This window comes from Suillus subalutaceus, assembly GCF_016647625.1.
Source record: "Suillus subalutaceus strain FC151 chromosome Unknown DFJ58scaffold_74, whole genome shotgun sequence".
Taxonomy (NCBI): Eukaryota; Fungi; Basidiomycota; class Agaricomycetes; order Boletales; family Suillaceae; genus Suillus; species Suillus subalutaceus.
Window position 1 is genome coordinate 53697 of NW_024540323.1, and position 20344 is coordinate 74040.

A 20344-nucleotide genomic window follows, 5' to 3' on the forward strand; every position below is an offset into this window, starting at 1 on the left:
GGTGGCTAAATGTGCCTAGAAAAATAGAAAGAGATAGAATCTTATGGAACAAAAATAGAAATACATAGAAAAAATAGGAGTGAAGTTTGAAAGTGAAAATACTAGCTAAGAAATGAATGAAAAATGATAAGGTAACTTGGTGATAGGAATCAGTCAGGTGTCTTCTACCTTCCCTGTCACTGCTATTGTGTATATGTCATGGTATGGATCACATACCATGCATGACACTGGTCTGCTCTGGGTCATCAAGCTCTGCAGAGGTGGGAGATGTAAATATGGCTTTAAATGTCTGTAGCTCATTTCAGAAAAGTGCTAATCATCTGCACAGCAAATCATACCTTTAATATCAACTTCCCTTTAAACAGGCCATCTCTAGGATTCCCAGCATTGTAATGTCTATCATACAAGAATGTCGGCCAAGAGTAAGCCATCACCCCATAATCAGGGTGGTAGTCTCTAATATATTGTCAAACACTGTTAAATTGGTCAACAAAGGTGTCACCCAACAAATAAAACTTACTCAGAGTTGTTCCAGTCGTGATCCACAGGACATAGAAGCTTTCCTGTTGCATCATTGTAGAAACCATAGCAAGTCTTGTTGTAAGGGTAAAGAATGGAGTCTGGTGGTGGGGTATACTCTGATAACCAAGAAATGACAAGCATCTTGAGTTTTGTTGTATCGTCTGCCCTAGCTGAATCAGCTCCTTTATTCAGTTAGAATATAGTGTTAGTGAAGTAAGGCCTACTTGTTGCAATGTCTCACCTGGCTGTATGCAAATGCCAGGTCATGGTCCTTAACCGACAACTTTGTTGGTTTACATACAGATGGGCATGATATAAGAAGTTTCTTGAATGATCTGTACCATTTATTATCACTAATAAAATTTAACTGTTAACTTTAGTCACTGGCAATGGAAAATGACTTACTTGGGATCCTCAGAGTTGAACTTGTCTGCATGGGATTCACTGACAGCACCAAGTACCATACATTGATCATGTTCTGCAACTAATTGTCCAATATAACCAGTCAGACAAACTAGCCATTGAATCGCTCTACCATCAAGATGGTAGTGGTTACTGCAGTTAAATCAATAACATGGACATGTGTTTGAAGGTCGGACACACCTTTTCTCTTTGCAAGGTTCCTTGCGGAGCTCTTCATTCTGGGCCTGAAGAACATCAATTTGTCTCTTCAAGGAAGCTGCAATATCAACAGGTAAGTTATTGTCTGAGAGAGGAGTTTGTGATGTCTGTGTTAAGACCGTACTCAAGTAGTATCAGATCCGAAGGGCTTCGGCCTCAGCTCGTGCGCTGTGCCCCTTTCCCGAGTCTTGCCCCTTATTTCAGAGAGCTAAAGTATCGTGTCTAGTGAGACGGATAAGTATTGTAACGGATAAGTCTTGTATCGCAACGGATCCGTTAAGACTTCCGGATATCGAACATATAGAGTAATGGCTAATCCGGATCGGATCCGGACTAGAAACTAACGGGTGAGGACTGTCCGAATGACAGAGGCGGATATGTAGACTATAGGAATCTATCCTAAGTCTCGGAGTAGACAAGAGTAGCGTACTCAAGTCCGGACGGATAACAGGGGGACTTAGAGTCCAGACGGAATGAGTGCAATCTAAGATGATATTCAAACTGATCTACTACAGCGCATATACAAAGGTTTATATACTACAGATGGCTAACGGAATGATCAATAAGCAAAGGTGCGAGGCTATGAACGAAAGTATAAGCAAAGTCTAAGTGGAGCGTATTGGTAAGTCGGATGGATCACGAATCATGAACCGGGAATGAAGTACAAGTAAAAGCGGATTCGTAAGTGTAGCGGATCAGTAAGCAAAGCGGAAGTAAAGGATAACCGGTATACCGGTGTACAGGAATACCGAAAGGAGATGAACGATAGTTAGAGTTATATGAACAGGAAATGAAATAAGAATCAAAGTGGATCTGTGGACCGGACGACGGATATGTTCATCGGATCTGGATCGGATCTGAGATCCGGATCATCGGATCTGTAACCGGATATATGGTATATGACAGTCTGAAATAGACCTTGCACTTTGAAAAGCGTGGAGTGGAGGAACAAGAAATTTTCATTATAGCCTGCATAATATAAAGGAATCAGTGCACATTCAAGTTTGATCTGATGCTGATTCACACCGCATATAAAATCTTGCCAATTTACGTGTCAGTGGGCTGTTCGGAACTAAATTGTAGATAAACATTGAAAAACTAAAAAGAATGGGGATAAATACTTTGGATACAACTTGAAAATTTCCATATCCCGGAACCAGGGCAACTTGCCATATGCACCATTAATACATCTGTGACTAAGTTAAGTCAGCAACAGAGAACCAGATGGGACACACCAGCATTGTTCTCCCCCGGCACTGCTCCATGCACTGTAGTGGCCTAGCCACGAGTCAGAAAATTGAAGGCAACACTGGCCATGGGCACATGTAGGAAGGCTGTCTGGGCATTAGTTATAGGTTTGTGAGTATTTAAATATTGTCACCCTTGAGGATACATAGTAGTGTAAAAATGTTGTCTGACCCTCATCAAGACAGTGTCACCTCCCGTCACCCTGACAACAATGATGGAGCAGCAGATAACCTGGATGAATATGTCATAGATGTGTACTTGCGGGGCACTACACCCAAAAGTCATAAGGCAGTTTGCCCAAGGCCCACAGGGTATGGGCAAGGCACACCTGCATACACATGTGGGTGTTACAAGTCACCTGAACCTCCCTTGGACCTGGTGTGACAATCATATTGGTGCTAGGCATGTATACCTGCATAAGCCTTGATTAGGTGGACCAAAGTTATCCCTCATATTATTCACTACTCCCCTATCAGCAGTCTTCACTTGTCTCAGCCATAACCCTTGTCTGACGCTATTCCGCACTTTCCTGAACTATGTGCGCACATTCCTGCAGCGCTACTCATGTTCCCACAACTTATCCTGCGCTATTCCCGTGCTTATAGTGCTATCAGAATTACCAGCAATGTGTTTTAGGTCCATTAGTGCATGTCCGCTCTATCTAGCACTTGTTCCCATGCTTAGCACTTATCCAGCATGCCGTTCTCGTGCTCTAGGATCTACCTGAAATGTCAGAATCTATCCATTGTCCATCCTACCTCATTGGTATGTAATTTGCCTTGCCTCGAGTTTGTAACAAGTGCTACAGTCTTAAAACATGTATATCCTATCCCTTCCAAGTCCGAGATGGCATAGTTTACTAGTATAAGAAGCCTATGGTGATTACTTCAACAGTACTTCCCTTCGACTGTATTTCCTTCCCCTTAGGTTTACTTAGAAGTAGTCACCCTTTAGTTGCACTCTATGGCCCCTATTTGACTTTCCTTACCCTTGCAATCAATACCTTTGATCTCACTCACTATCCATTACCCTCCTTTGACTCAGTGTCCGCTTTCTTGACTTCCGCTCTTTCCTGTGCATTAGCGCTCTATCTTGCGACGCGCTGTTCCCACGCTTTAGCGCTCTTTTGGGTCTTTTGATCTTGAGTTGTCCTTAGTAGCTTTTCCCTTGGGTCAAACGTTCTTGCTTTATTGTTTGCAAGTATAGCAGCATAGGCAGAGCATTAGACATATACTGGCTGAGTACCTTAACAAGTGCCTAGTCAGGTTGTGTTTTTCACACCGGAGCAACATCAAGATGTACGTGACCTCCAGATTGAACATGGCCATCTTAATGGTTCTGATTCCAGGGGGGGGGGGAACTGTGAGCAAAGAGGCTCATGAGCCCCTGTCACATTCAAAGCAAAAAACACTCAACTCCAATCAAGACTCTGTGAGTGCCAGCTCAATATCAGCAATACCACTGCTTCAAAATACTTACCTGCAGTTGCATGCAGGATCAGAGGAGTTTTGGACTTGATATTACAAACACATAGTGCACAGCACCAATGCCTGCCACTGAAGTGCCACCACAGAAATGTAGGAAGCTAGGAAGGGCAGTTGAAGGCATGGGGGGTTCAGTACAGTCCCTTGAAGTCCTCCTGAAGGTTGCAGAAGCCATTGAGAAACAGACAACAGTTCTTTGGCAGATCTGCAATGCAGTGAAAAGTGTGGAATTCGAAGACTAGTATCTGGTAGAACATTCAGAGTGCACAAGCATACATACCCTCTGCGACGAACTTACTCTGTGACTCATTCCCTGCCTCTCACCACTACAATGTATGGCTCCCATTTCAACTTTCTAGAAGACAGGAAGTGTGTGATAACACATGTGTGATTTGGAAATACGTGCCATCTGACAGTGCAATGAGAAAAGCTGTTCTGCCTGGAAAGATAAAATCGCATACTGTGTGAGGGTGAAACATGACTTGGTTGGGTGAGTGCTGGGTTGGATCTTACAGGGTCAACCTCACTTGCGCCTCTCCGGTACTGCTCCAGGGATACCTTGATGATAGATGTGAGTGTAATAGCAGAAACACATGCTGTTATGATGATCAGTGCAAGGACAATTACATGAAGGACAAATTTATCTCACCGGATATACTCACTCAACTGCCTTTCCAAGTACATTGGCCTTGCTTCCTTTTCTCATGACTTTGACACTGTCAATGTACCCATGTTCATCTACAACATCACCTTGACTGAGTTAACTGAATCAGTACATCTGAGCAGAAGGGCAGGGACTGCATGGGCCATAACTGGCTGATGAAGAGGGTGCAAGGAGAGTCGGGTGGGTGAGAATGCGAAGGTGGGTGGGAAAAGGTTGTGTGAGAATGCAAAGGCAGGTAAGAAATGGCACCTAGAAGTCAGGCTGGAAATGAGATAAAAAGCCTACAAGAAATGAAGTCAGTACACATAGTAGGTAGTAGGAATAAATATGATAAAAGTTAGAAGCTGTCAGGCTTAAGTACTTAGAGTTGCCTCCCAGAGGCATGTTGGACCAGGGAGTGAAGCACAGATTGAAAAAGAAGAAAAAACTCATCAAAGTTATTGTGCTCGCTCGGAGGGACAGATGGCCAGAGGTTTACAGTGATGAGTGGGGTTGATGATGGGATGGGAGAAGCGCCTGGTTGATGAGAGGGTGACAACTGGGGGACCAGGACCATCTAGAATAGAGCCAAACATCATTATGGCTGCTTCACGCTGGTGCCGACCTTGAGCTTTGACGTGTGCTGAAGTAAGGAGCATGTATATACACCAGATCATAGGTGCCAGTGCACTGACCTACAGCACTGCCAGCACCTCCCAGGTGCATAAGTTAAAATTAACCTAGAATAAAACATAGAATTAGCATACAATTGATGGGCGATAACGGCAACACTGATTCATAAAGATGTGGCATGAGGGGCAAGATGAGGCCACCAAAGAGTTGGATAAATCTCTGCATGTCTAGTGGAAGGGTGGGGACAGCACCGCTGAGTGCATTGATAAGGCCAAGTGCCTCCAGCCAGAGAACAGTTGTCCATGGTCAAAGAATGATTTCACTTTCGTGGCGAGTTAAGAACAGAGGAAAGGCCAAAATCTGAGTCAGGGAAAGGAAATGAAAATGAGGAACAAGCTAGGATTAACACTAAGCAGTTAGAGACCAAGTTCAAGTCCAACCGGAGTTCCAGGCCATCATATGCAGGCAGGAGCCTCATATACTGCAGTCACTTTACCCTTGATAAATACATACAACTAATGTTGAAATATCCATGTTCTACACATGCCAGCCAATGTGGGCCCATCAATGTATTGTTGTGATACATACAGGTGGGCCCATGCCAAGTATGTATGTGATACCAACAGTGGGCCCATAGTATGTGGTATAGTAGATAAGTGTACACTTTCCTATTGCATTTGGTAGGTATTGTGTGGTGGGTAGTGTATGAAATATATGCCTGATATGAACAGGTCGGCTGAGTGGGCAGTGGTACTGATATATACAGATGGGCCGACACCCCTATGTCAAGTGTGTATGTGATACCAACAGTGGGCCCATAGTGTGGTATAGTAGATAAGTGTACACTTTCCTATTGCATTTTGTAGGTATTGTGTGGTGGGTAGTGTATGAAATATGTGCCCGATATAAACAGGTCGGCCAAGTGGGCAGTGGTACCAATATATACAATGAAATACCGGCTGAAATATAACAGCCACCTTCGGCTGGTCATAGGTCGGTCTGTAGCACCGGTCCATGTGATGCCACTGGCGGTCTCACATTGTAAATCGGTCAACCTTTGGTTGAGGTATATGCATTTCAATATTTGATGTCAAAATATTGGGCAATGGAATACCAGCTGAAATATCATGGCCACCTTGGGCCAGTCATAGGTCAGTCTGTAGCACCGGTCCATATGATGCCACTGGTGGTCTTACTTTGTAAATTGGTCAACATTTGGGTGAGGTACATGCATTTCAATATTTGATGTTAAAATACTGGGCAGTGGAATACTGGCTGAAATATTATGGCCACCTTTGGCTGGTCATAGGTCGGCCTGTAGCACTGGTCCATGTGATGCCACCGGTGGTCATACATTGTACATCGGTCAGCATTTGGCTGAGGTATATGCATTTCAATATTTGATGTTAAAATACCAGGCAGTGGAATACCAGCTGAACTATTATGGCCACCTTTGGCCGTTCATAAGTCGGCCTGTAGCACCGGTCCATGTGATGCCACCGGTGGTCTTACATTGTGAATTGGTCAACATTTGGCTGAGATATATGCATTTCAATATTTGATGTTAAAATACAGGGCAGTGGAATACTGGCTGAAATATTATGGCCACCTTTGCGGTCTTACATTGTAAATCGGTCGACATTTGGCTGAGATATATGCATTTCAATATTTGATGTTAAAATACAGAGCAGTGGAATACTGGCTGACATATGATGGCCACCTTCGGCCGGTCATAAATCAGCCTGTAGCACCGGTCCATGTGATGCCACCGGTGGTCTTACATTGTAAATCGGTCAACAGTTCTAACCCTAACTAACCCTAACAGGTATGTGTAAATTTTATTTTCATTGTGCTGTCTCTAATTCTTGATGGATCATGATGAATACCTCAGATCTTCTAAGACTGTATGTGAGAAACATGTTCCAGTTGTCCGATTATAAATATATCACTTGTAGGATGTTTTACATGCTTATCAGTGATATGTTGAATTTCATAATTTTCCCACTTTTACTTCCCACACTTTTTGATATATCATTTTGCTCAGACTGGCCGAATGTGGCTATATTATTTCAGCTGGTATTCTACTGCCTGGTATTTTAACATCAAATATTGAAATGCATATACCTCAACCAAATGTTGACTGATTTAAAAAGTAAGACCACTGGTGGCATCACATAGACTGATGCTACAGACCAACCTATGACCGGCCGAAGGCGGCCATCATATTTCAGCCAGTATTCCACTGCTCTGTATTTTAACATCAAATATTGAAATGCATATACTGCAGGGTTAGTATTAGGGTTAGTATACATCCTGTTAGGGTTAGTTAGGGTTAGAACTGTTGACTGATTTACAATGTAAGACCACCGGTGGCATCACATGGACCGGTGCTACAGGCTGATTTATGACCGGCCGAAGGTGGCCATCATATGTCAGCCAGTATTCCACTGCTCTGTATTTTAACATCAAATATTGAAATGCATATATCTCAGCCAAATGTCGACCGATTTACAATGTAAGACCGCCGGTGGCATCACATGGACCGGTGCTACAGGCCGACCTATGACTGGCCGAATGTGGCTGTTATATTTCAGCTGGTATTTCACTGCCCAGTATTTTAACATAGAATATTGAAATGCATATATCTCAGCCAAATGTCAACCGATTTACAATGTAAGACCACCGGTGGCATCACATGGACCGGTGCTACAGACTGACCCATGACTGGCCGAAGGAGGCTATATTATTTCAGCCAGTATTCCACTGCCCGGTATTTTAACATCAAATCTTGAAATGCATATATCTCAACAAAATGTTGACCAATTTACAAAGTCAGACCACTGGTGACATCACATGGACCGGTGCTACAGACTGACCCATGACCAGCTGAATGTGGTTGTTATATTTCGGCCGGTATGTCACTGCCCAGTATTTTAACATAGAATATTGAAATTCATTACTATCAGCCCAGGACTTGGTTCATCCATGACAGCCTTCAGAATTTCGTGGGGACACCTCAGTCATCAAACACAACTTACATGGATGTAGATTAAGATGTTTCAGTCTCGGCTTACATAGTGCAGTGATAGTATGATAATAACCGATGGTTTTATTCGGCAACCGACCGACCGGTCCACCCTATAGCATCATGTATTCAGTTACATATTGGCCCATTAACATCACTTCTGTCAGCCGACCTGATAGCATCAGGTATTCAGTATTCTCAGCCCATATGATAACATCAGGTATGCAGTTTCATCGGCTGACCTGATGGCATCAGGTATACCTTTCTGTCGGCCCATATGACAATGTCATGTATTCAGTTTCATCGGCCCATAAGTTTGCATCAGTACCATTGGCCAACATGATGGTGTCAGCTATTTACAAGGAAATACATACATGATGCCCTCATGTCGGCCGAAAGACCTGATACCATCATGTCAGCCGAATATACTGGATGCCTGATATTATCATATGGGCCGACAAAACAAATTCCTGATGCCATCATGTCGGCCAATAGACCTGATACTATCATGTCAGCCAAATATACTAAATGCCTGATATTATTGTATGGGCCGATGGAAATGAATTCCTGATATCATCAAGTTGGCAGATGGTACTGATGAAAACATATGGGCTGACGAAACTGAATGCCTGATGCCATCAGGTCGGCTGATGGCACTGATGAAAATGTATGGGCCGACAAAACTGAATACCTGATGTTATCTTATGGGCCAACCGAAATGAATGCCTGATTCCATCAGGTCGGTCGATGTAACTGCCTGATGTTATCACATGGGCCGAGAATATTGAATACCTGATGCTATCAGATTGGCCGATGAAACTGATGTGAATGTATGGGCCGACAAAACTGCATATCTGATGCAATCACATTGGCTGAGAACATAAACAGGTATTCATGTCTCTCAGCCCATATGATGGTGTTGGCTGTTTATTCCAATTGGCCCATATGATGGCATCATACCCACAATTTCCAGACCAATCTGCACAGGAACATATATGCTTCACCCCCGTCATCAGCCAATTGCTACACACAGTAGCTATAGTGTGTGGGCCCAGCTTACAATATCTCACCACCAATTTTACTGGCCCTCGGCTGACATGTTAATGTCGAGCATCCCAATGCATGGGCCCAGCTGTTAAAACCATCACTCCATGAGCCCACTGGCCGAATGTTAAACACAGACATAGATACTCAGTTGGCTGACGTCCGCTGGCCTGTGTGGAACAGCATATTTTCAACATTTGCTGCATGTATAATACATGCAATGTGACTGAATGGGCTCGGAGCCTTTGGAAGGGATTAAACTGGATCAGATAAATAGGAAATGAACTAGAATTGGACGATGTGAAAGTGAAGAAAGTGATCACATGACCTGTCCTGGGATGGACCCTAACCCTATTTTATGCTTCCTTTTTTCCAATGTCTACTAGAAAAGGGCTGGACTTCATTGGCAGGGACCTTGTACAGTAGGTAGTAAGATACAAATGAACAAAAACAATAGCAAAATTGCTGGACATGCAAAATGCAAACACGCTAAATGGTACTTGTAACATACAGGAAGATAGAGCAGTGATGGAAAAGGTCGGGTTAAGATTAATGCACAGCCATGCAAGTCGCATCAAAAGTTTCAGGATGGGTTATACCAATGTGACCCAATCTTTTCGCCTTTGATAATGGCATGGTACCTTTATTGGGAGGGAGGCAGGGGCTGTTGCTGATGTCAGTCTCCTTGTTGTCTGTCTGGGTGATATCACCAATTTCAGTCACAGTGGAGAGACTGTTAGGGCATGTACAAGCAGCATTTGCAGGGGCATTGCTGTAAGTCGGTTGTGATGCACTCACAGTACCAAATCACAAGCCATGGATGATTAAGATACACTAAGAATGATTGATTGTGTATGGTATAGTGCATGGGATAAGTGTAATATATGCAAACAAGAGAACAGGATGAAACATTGTCAGACAAGGTCTACCAGAAAGATAGTTAAACTCACAAAGTCTTACTTGACACCTGATTGGTCTTAGCATTTGTATGGCTGATGTTCGCCTTTGAGTAGTCCAACACATGCTTTTCAAAGAAGTTGGTCTTGCCCTGTAGTGAGATCATGTCCATGAAATTGAATGGGTTTGTGGCATTGTACACCTTGTCGTTGCCTAGTGACACCAACAAGTGGTCTGCAATGAACTCGATGTACTGGCACATGAGCTTAGCATTCATGCCCATGAGGCTGACAGGGAGAGCATCTGGAGAGACAGTCAGCATAAGTTAGACAAAGTGAAGGTAATGATGAACCAGTCAAGAATTCCTGCTCGATGATGACAGCCTGAGTAATGATACACTTGACAGTATCAGGGTGCGGACGACACTTGAGGTGGCTAAAGAGCAAGTAAGTAAAATCAGTGTGCATACCTTCATCATGGCTGATGAGCCCATTGGAGAACGTAAGACCAGGCATGAGACCATGCCTCTTGAGCCAGAAGATTGATGCAAAAGAATCCGAGAAGAAAATATTTGTACTGTGCAGAATCCTTGATGTAGATGCTGATGAGAAGGGAGTAAGTCTCCGAGTGAATGGAAGCCATAGAAGCACTGGGCCTCAGCAGCCTGGACCTCATTGGAGAAACGCTCAATAATATTTTCATTGACAATGCTGTCAGATCCAGTGAAGAAGGTGAGGACATGTGAAACAAAGTGATGTTCATTGTCATTAAGATGGTCAGTCCAGTCACAGAGAGGTCCATCTCCTCAGCAGTCCAGAATGATGCCTCGGCTTTCTTGTACATTAGACAAAGTTAACAGGACAATAGACTGTAACAAACCTGATGGTATTGAATGGGGAAAAGAACGAAATGGCGCCTTTGAGCAATGGTTCTTTGCCTGAAGTGAAAGTTAAGTTGAAGATGAGTTCACAAATGAAGTTAGGCCACTGACTTTGAGGTAGGTCAATTTCACCAACAAACCTTTTGTGAAGCTCTTCAAGCTTGTCTTCGGTGTCCTCAGAGTCCAGCGAGAGTGAACATTTGCAATCATCAAGCAAAAGAGGATCAGCGTGAGATCAGCCTTTTGTGGACAAGCCGTCTGAGGTCAAGACGCCTGAAGGTTTGAGTAGGCTACACAAGGTGATGACAAGTAATGATGAGGGAGGTCGATATGGGCAAAATGTAAGATAAGACCGCAACTGAGTTGTATAAACAGACTTACTAGATTTACTCGGCTTAGGAATACTTTGGGAGGAGTTGCAAGCTTTGGGGAGCTGATGTATTTCAGAAGGGTAACAGGGCACCTACGATGCTGACTAACTGGAATTGCCGAAACTCCTGTCGGAAATTTCCTTAGTCAGTTGAGACTCGATTCCATAATTATACTATGAGGGTACTCAGAGTTCAATTGAAAGCTCAATTATCTCAGTATGGTCGATCATTCATCATCTGAGGGAGCAGGGAAGAAAAACAAGAACTCATGATGTAGAGACAATAAAGGTGAGTGATTTGCTTGCCAATCAATAGCTATGCTGAGTTCAGAAAATATATTCAAGTCACACATTCTTGCAGCACAGATTGTGGCAAGCATGAGCATGAGTCAATATCTCTGGACCTTGAGGTGAGCTCGATTAAGCCACTGCATCAGAGGAATTTAAAGGATCAATCAAACAGGGTTGGATAATTATCCTTACCATTACTGAAGCTGCAAATATTCCCATTCACTCATTGGGCCTTTCTTGCATCCAGCACACACCACCATCTTTTCGTACACCTGTGGTATCTACTGGCACGTCACTTTTTCTTCCTATTTTTTATTCTGACACTTATTACTTGCAGTACACAGGCACCGGCACCATACATTTACCGCATCGTGGGGACTTCCAACCTCTCAAACGGGTGCACAAGTTTCTGTGACACCAAGAGGTGAAGAAGCTGCAGCAACACCTACAGTGAGTGCTCTGGTGTGGATGTCAACGAGTATGGTACCTGCCAAGAAGATGATGAAGGAGATCCAGGAGGAAGAGGAGCACCGGAAGAAGATGGGACTGAAGGATTTGATAGCGGTGATGGTTGCAAGGCACAGATATGCAGAGACCACTTTCAAGGTGTGTGACAAAAATGTCCACAATGCGAGATTGCTTGTTGATTCCCTTGGAACACTGTACAGGTGGTTTCTAGTGCACAGGGCCCTAGTGGTGGGCATGGATGACAGTTGGTGCAAATGGCAAGACAAACGCACCTGCACCTGCACCTGCACCTGCACTCCAATACCTTTCTCAAGGTGACAAAGCCTAATCCTGCTGATCAGAAGCTTACCATCAAGAATGTGGTATTGCTATGACAACTCTGCTTCACCAGTGAGCGTGAGGAGCCATATTAGAGAGCCATCTTGGTTCCTCTCCCCAGTAGTTGCATGCCACATGAGCACCAGATTCCAAGTTCATCACTAATTTCACTGCCTAGTCTATAGTACATATTTGTGTAGTGTTTTGGCATACCATGATATAATCTCCATACTGCCACAGGCTCATCCCATCACTCGCTACTTGATCCCAGTTACCACGAGTGCTCTTGGCAGTCATAACAATAACAATACGAGGATCATTAAGGCCTTCATGCTCCTGCAGCCATCTCTCTACCCTGCTAACATCCTCCGTCACATGCAAAACCAATACCTGCAGGAGAACACAATCTGAAAGAACCATTCGGACCAAGGCTGGCGCTGTCCAGTCAGTGAAGACACATAGGGAAATATGTGTAAGCTGAGTTAGGCAAGGTATGCTGATTGGAGAACCCAAAAGTACCCAACCTTCCAACAATTCGAGATGAGTGATTTTGCAGAACATAGGGATGGATGGCAGAAATAGCCTGGCTGTTCTGCAGAAGACTGTTGATAACTGAATTGACAACTGCGATAATCCCATTCAAGGCCTCCAATAGGACATCTGGCACAACATGGTTATGTCCCTCTAGAAGAATCCAGAAGGCAAGGCTGCCAATGCCACTGCAAAGCTGCGTGTCCTTTGCCGCTGTAGCAAGCTGCACTGTACCACACAGGCAAAGTGATTTGATGTTTTCAGAAGCAAGTGCTGGTCGAGAATGAAGCGAACGAATAAAACAATGTTCACGCATCTCGTTCATAAGGATGATGGTGTGATACATCAATCCTTCAATCCTATTGGCATCCTGTAAGTGGTGACTTCATAATATCCCAGGACCTGTACTTACCAGTTTCAAACTTGCTGAGAAACCAGTAAAAACAAGTGCACATCATTTGTAGGGTGCACATCACATATTGCAGTAACATATCTCTGTATTATACGAGTGAACGGACGTGCATAATACCCCGTATGATACGGCCAGCGGACCATGGGCCGAAGGTAGATATATCCCTCAACTGTGACAGATGGGCCAGGAGTATTATTATTCCCGATGGAGACGGGTGGGCCCAGGTGGGGGAATATGTAAAGTAGATGGGTGGGCTGATGGACATGAATTTTCAATAGACGGATCGGCCGAGGTAGTTGGATATTATGTAGATGGGTGTACCAAGGTAGATATGTATCAAATAGCCGGGTATATCAAGGGTGCTTGTTATCACATAGACAGGTGGGCCCAGATATATATCATATTAGACAGGTGGGCCGATGAATTAATATTATTTTGTAGACGGGTGGGCCGAGGGAACGGTGAAATGAATTTATTATATATGGGTGAGCCAATGGTAGACATATATTGCATAGACAGGTAGGCCGACGTAGGGGTATATAATATAAACGGGTGGGCCCAGGAGAATGATAATTGTAGACATGATGGAGCTCAGCTAGTTGTATATCATCCAAATCAAAGGAGGGTAATAATTCAAAGTCATCTAATGATGTAGTATGGCACGGAGCTTTGCAAAGGGGTGAAGTGGAAACTCGAGTGAAGTGTACCGAGTTCCGAGACCCGGGTCTCAACAAACAAATATGTGATGTCCAGCACACTTCCGATCGTCTGGTATTTCATTGAGCAATGGATGATAATAGATCTTTGAAAGCCAACATCATCCAAGCCTACCGAATGCCAAATGCCAAGTTCCAACTACCGAAAATCAAGTGAAGTGTACCAATATCCGAGCCCTGACTATCGAATCCCGACAATCGACCATTGAGTCCCGACTACCGAGTCTTTAAACCCGAGTCCCGAAGCCCAAGATTTGAGTCCTGAAACCCAATGCCCGACCATCGAATCCCAACAATCGAGTATCGAGTCCTGACCAATGAGTCCCAAATATCGAGTCCCGACCATCGAGACCCGACACCTGACACCCGAGATTTGAGACTCAAGTTCTGACTATGGAGTCCTGGATATCAAAAATCAAGTGGAGTGTACCGAGATCCGAGTCCAACCTGAAGGATTCCTTAGGCTGGACTTCCGACCCTTCGGATTTGTCCTTCCGTCTCTATCCAAGCTTAAGGATTGATTCCTTAAGCCGGACCTTTGCCTTTCTGGCACTTCCTGTCTTTCCAAGACTTATGTCTACTTCCTGTTATCTCCGACTCCACCTAAGTGTAGCCTACCTCTGTTTGCTTCTACTCCAGACCTTGTGCATGGTAGCCTTTATTCTCCTGTCCTATAATCCTGTCCACTCCTGTTGACCTCCGGACCTTTGGATCTCTGGACCTTTGGATCTCCGGACATCTTACCCTTTGGATATCAAAACCTTTGGACATTGTAACCTTTGGACATCATGACCTTCAGACATCATAACCTTTGGACATCTTAACCTTTGGACATCTGAACATTCAGATGTCGCAACCTTCAGACGTCCTGTCCTCTGGACCACTCCTCCTATCTGATCCTGCTTTGGACTCTGTCCCTTGCAGTCTCTCCTCCATGTGCTTCCATCTAGGAAGCTTACCTTCAAAGTCTTATCTTCGGACCCTATGCAGCGGGTGAAACTTCTCCAGAGTTTCCTGTACTTCTCTAGAAGTTCCTATACTCCTCCAGAAGGTTCCTATGCTCATCCGGAAGTCCTTCGGACTTCATTGGATTTCATCTGGACTTCATTCTGAAATTAAGGGCATGAGCTCAGGAAAGGTGCAAAATACAATATACTGACTACCGAGTGCTGAGCACTAAGTGTTGAGTTCCAAGTTCCAAGTTCCGAGTTCCGAGTTCCAAGTGCCAAGTGCCCCAATGCTTTCGGGTATTAACACCCAGATAGCCCTCGCTCTCAGGGGCCCGTCAGAATTTAGATCATCTCAAACAGATGTGATTTGAGTGAGATACAGTGGCTCAAAAAACCGTCCATATGTTTTGGCATTTTTCACTATCTATAATATTGTGTGAGAACAAACAAATGCCTCAAAAACATGCTTATACCACATTGTAGTATGGCTTCAGGGCTTTCATTTGAGCCCTACACCGTGGGAATCGGTGGAGATATTGGTGGAGATACAAGGCTCACAAAATGGTGACTCATGCGGACAGTTTTTTGACTCAAGTATTTTACAGTAATAACCAGGTATTCTAGTATTTTGTATGACCTCCCTTGGCTTTAATTACTGCCTCTATCCTTCTAGGCATACTCTCAATTAATTTCTGGCAATCCTCAGCTGTGATCTTCCCCCATTCCACTGCTACTCTCTCCCAAAGCTCCCATACTCCTTTAGGGGGGTTTTCATAGGCTTGAAGCTTTTTCTTGAGTGTTCCCCAGAGATGTTCAATGACATTGACATCAGGAGACTGTGCTGGCCAGTCAAGAACATTGATGTTATGTTCTTCAAACCATTCCCTAGCTCTTCTGGATGTGTGCTTGGGATCATTATCCTGTTGGAAAATGATATCTTCTTCATCAATCCCTGATTCTGCCAAGCTAGGCAGCAAGTGGTCATTTAAAATGTCCACATACTGCTCAGCATTCATCTTCCCCTCAACCTCAGCAAGCATTCCCACACCATTCCATCCCATACAGCCCCATACCATTAAAGAACCTCCTCCAAACTTGACAGTCCCATTAACCTCTCTGTCTGTTAGGCCATCTCCCTTCTTTTTCCATACATACACCTTCCCATCTGACCCAATCCTATTGATTTTGGTCTCATCTGACCATATAACATGCTTCCAGTCCTCTACAGTCCAGTGTTGATGAGCTAAGGCAAAGGCTAGTCTTCTCTGCCTATGTTTGATGGAGAGAAGAGGCTTTTTCTTCTTTGTTACTGCCTTGAGATGAGCTGCCTTGAGAACATTCCTCACAGTTTGTGAAGAGAAAGGGGTAGTGATGGTGGAATTGATATAATGGGTGGCTTGGACAGCATTATCAGCCTTTCCTGTAGTGATATGTTGGATAATAGCCCTTTTGTCAGTAGAGGTAAGCTTGGATGGACGTCCTCCACAAGAGTTTTCCTTGTCTGGGTGGCTTTCTTTGATGAACTTGGCCACAGTGGACTTGCATATTCCAGTTCTAGAGGAAATTTGGCGAGCAGAGAGGCCAGCATAAGACAGAGAGAGGATATTATCTCTTTGAGCAGAGGAGATGGCTTTCATGGTGATTATGACTATGATACATGAGATATTCTGGTTTATATAGTTAGATATAGTCATAAAATAACATAATGACACCACTTTATAATTTATATAATAGTGGCATGATTTTTATGGTGTCATAAATAATGATTTATATAGTTTTAATATACACTCAAAAAACTGTCCACATGAGTCATCATTTTATAAGCCTTATATCTCCACCATATCTCCGCCGATTCCCACGGTGTAGGGCTCAAATAAAAGCCCTGAAGCCATACTACAATGTGGTATAAGTATGTCCTTGAGGAATTTGTTCATTCTCACACAATATCATAGATAGTGAAAAATGTCAAAACATGCGGACAGTTTTTTGAGCCACTGTATGAGCAAAATACTATATACCGGGTGAATTTTGGCATCAGAAGTTCGAGGCTTTCGGGCATTGACATGCAGATGGCCCTCGCTCTCAGGGGTGTGGCAGAATTTAGATTGTCTCAAACAGATATAATTTGAGTGAGATATATGCAAAATACTATATACTGACTACCGAGTGCTGTTTTGATGTTTTTGATGTCGGGTCTCAATGCTTTCGGGCATTGACATGCAGATAGCCCTAGATTTCAGGGGTTCATCAGAGTTTAGATAGTCTTAAATAGATATGATTTGAGTGAGATATGTGCACAATACAAGATACAGGGTGAATGAGTCCCAAGTGTTGAGTGCTGAGTTCCGAGTGCCAAGGGCCCCGATGCTTTCGGGTATTAACACCAAGATAGCCCACACTCTCAGGGGCCCATCAGAATTTAGATCATCTCAAACAGATGTGATTTGAGTGAGATATGAGCAAAATACTATATACCGGGTGAATTTTGGCATCAGAAGTTTGATGCTTTCAGGCATTGACATGCAGATGGCCCTGGCTCTCAGGCGTGTGGCAGAATTTAGATTGTCTCAAATGGATATAATTTGAGTGAGATATATGCAAAATACTATATACTGACTACTGAGTGCTGAGTACCGAGTGCCAAGTGCCAAGTGCAGAGTGCCCCGATGCTAATTTAGATATATGCAAATACCATATACTGACTACCGAGTGCTGAGTACCAAGTGCCGAGTGCCGAGTTCTGAGTGCCGAGTGCTGAGTGCCGAGTGCCGAGTTCCGAGTTCCGAGTTCCGAGTTCCGAGTTCCGAGTTCCGAGTTCCGAGTTCCGAGTTCTGAGTTCCGAGTTCCGAGTGCCGAGTTCCGAGTTCCGAGTTCCGAGTGCCCCGATGCTTTCAGGCATTAACACCCAGATAGCCCACGCTCTCAGGTGCCTGTCAGAATTTAGATCATCTCAAATGGATGTGATTTGAGTGAGATATGAGCAAAATACTATATACCAGTTGAATTTTGGCATCAGAAGTTCGATGCTTTCGATGTTTTTGATGTCGGCTCTCAATGCTTTCGGGCATTAACATGTAGATAGCCCTCGATCTCAGGGATTCATTAGAATTTAGATAGTCTTAAATAGATATGATTTGAGTGAGATATATGCACAATCCAAGATACAGGGTGAATGAGTCCCAAGTGTTGAGTGCCGAGAACTGAGTTCTGAGTTCCGAGTGCTGAGTGCTGAGTGCCCCGATGCTTTCGGGCATTCAATCACTGTCAGGAGGTGTTCCCTCATCCACCTCAGTGCCTTCAGCGTTGCAATCGAGCTTTCTGCCGTGTGCCGAGTGCCGAGTGCCAAGTTCCGAGTTCCGAGTGCCCCGATGCTTTCGGGTATTAAAAGATAGCCCTCACTCTCAAGGGCCCGTCAGAATTTAGATCATCTCAAACGGATGTGATTTGAGTGAGATATGAACAAAATACTATATACCAGGTGAATTTTGGCATCAGAAGTTCGATGCTTTCAATGTTTTTGATGTTTTTGATGTCGGCTCTCAATGCTTTCGGGCATTGACGTGCAGATAGCCCTAGATCTCAGGGGTTTATCAGAATTTAGATTGTCTGAAATAGATATGATTTGAGTGAGATATATGCACAATACAAGATACAGGGTGAATGAGTGCCAAGTGTTGAGTGCCGAGAACTGAGTGCCAAGTGCCAAGTGCCGAATCCTGAGTGCCCCGATGCTTTCGGGTATTAACACCCAGATAGCCCACGCTCTCAGGGGCCCGTCAGAATTTAGATCATCTCAAACGGATGTGATTTGAGTGAGATATGAGCAACATACTATATACCAAGTGAATTTCACCATCAGAAGTTTGATGCTTTTGATGTTATTGATATCAAGCCTCGATGCCTTCAGGCATTGACATGCAGATAGCCCTAGATCTCAGGGGTCTGGCAGAATTCAGCCCATCCAAAATGGATAAGAGTTGAGTGAGATATGAGCAAAATCCCGTATACTGTGTGTATTTCAGCATTGTAAGGTCAATGCTTTCCATGTTTGCAATGTCTAGCCTCAATGCATTCAGGCATTCACAAGCAGATAGAACTTGATCTCAGTGGCCTGTCACAATTTAGATCGTCTCACACAGATGAGACTTGAGTGAGATATGAGCAAAATACTATATATCGGGTGAATGTTTTTGATGTCAGGCCTTGCACCAAGGGTACACACATAGCACAACAGGAATAAATCCTGTTGTCCTAGTATCCTTATATATTGCATATACTATTGAAGGGATGTTGGGGATCATATTTTGCCTCAAACAGACATGATTTGAGGGAGATATGAGCAAAATACAATTTATTGGGTGTGTCTGAGCTTCGCAGGTTCAATGTTTTTGTTGTCAGCCTTGTGTGGGAAAAATTCTAAAACATCAGGAGAAACATAAAAACACATCATCAGGGACTGCATCAGGTTTGCTATGATCACACCTATGTATAATATGATAGATTGGCTTCCAATGTACTGTTCCAGTCCCTGAAACAGTATCTGTCAGTGGTATGTATCTCTAAATACAAAAAAACTCGAAATTCAAGGCAATCACTGTGCACTGGTGCAAGAAAGTTACAATCACAAGATATATACATCAGCAAAATATGATTTTGCCACACGGTTACCAGAAGGTCACAAGCTTTGACAGTGCTTACTAGACTAAGGATATGATTGTCTTAACTCAATAGTCTTAACTTGCTAGGCATAATATAAGCTTTCTTAATAACCATGACTGTCATATCTTCCATAATAATCCTAACCCTCACAGCTTATGTATTATGTAGTAATCAACAATCATATTAGACTATCAAGTGAAGACTATCGTGTAATGACTATCAAGTTAAGACTATTAATTTAAGACTATCCTATTAAGACTATTGTATTTTATTCTAAGTCTGTACAATAGACCTGTGATACTTGATGAGTGTCAGCCTGAACAGTATATTAGAGATCACACTATCATACTACACATAGGTATGACTATTGAAGACATGATGTAGTGCCTTATGATGTGTTTTTATGTGTCTCCTGATGTGTTGAGAATGTCCTACATTACCTCATATGTCCGTGTGAGGCCATATGAATTCTGTGACACTCCTGACATTAAGGGCTATCCACATGTCAATGAACACAGTCATCTAGGCCTCACATTGAAATTATTGAAAGCATCAAACTCCTGATGCTGAAATATGATCTGAATTCTGAAGGACCCCTGAGAGTGAAGGCTATCTGCATATCAATGCCTGAA

At 43.5% G+C, this 20344-nt stretch overlaps 3 protein-coding genes across 3 annotated transcripts; 1 reads left to right on the forward strand and 2 right to left on the reverse strand.

Moving 5' to 3' along the window:
* Window positions 1–208: 208 nt before the first annotated feature.
* Window positions 209–714, reverse strand: DFJ58DRAFT_662411 (uncharacterized protein; the record flags this gene model as incomplete). Its single annotated transcript, XM_041382300.1, has 3 exons — window positions 209–289; window positions 339–456; window positions 521–714. Coding segments are annotated over 3 exons (393 nt in total), but the record flags the coding sequence as incomplete, so codon positions are not given.
* Window positions 715–10070: 9356 nt separating this feature from the next.
* DFJ58DRAFT_451587 (ribonucleoside-diphosphate reductase small chain) lies at window positions 10071–10671 on the reverse strand. Its single transcript, XM_041380470.1, has 2 exons — window positions 10470–10671; window positions 10071–10420 (listed from the first exon to the last, which is right to left on the reverse strand). Exons 1-2 carry the CDS (start codon window positions 10630–10632, stop codon window positions 10167–10169), a joined length of 417 nt encoding a protein of 138 aa, XP_041242442.1. The 5' UTR covers window positions 10633–10671; the 3' UTR covers window positions 10071–10166.
* Window positions 10672–12012: 1341 nt separating this feature from the next.
* Window positions 12013–12405, forward strand: DFJ58DRAFT_451588 (uncharacterized protein; the record flags this gene model as incomplete). Its single annotated transcript, XM_041380471.1, has 2 exons — window positions 12013–12264; window positions 12327–12405. Coding segments are annotated over 2 exons (294 nt in total), but the record flags the coding sequence as incomplete, so codon positions are not given.
* Window positions 12406–20344: the final 7939 nt, after the last annotated feature.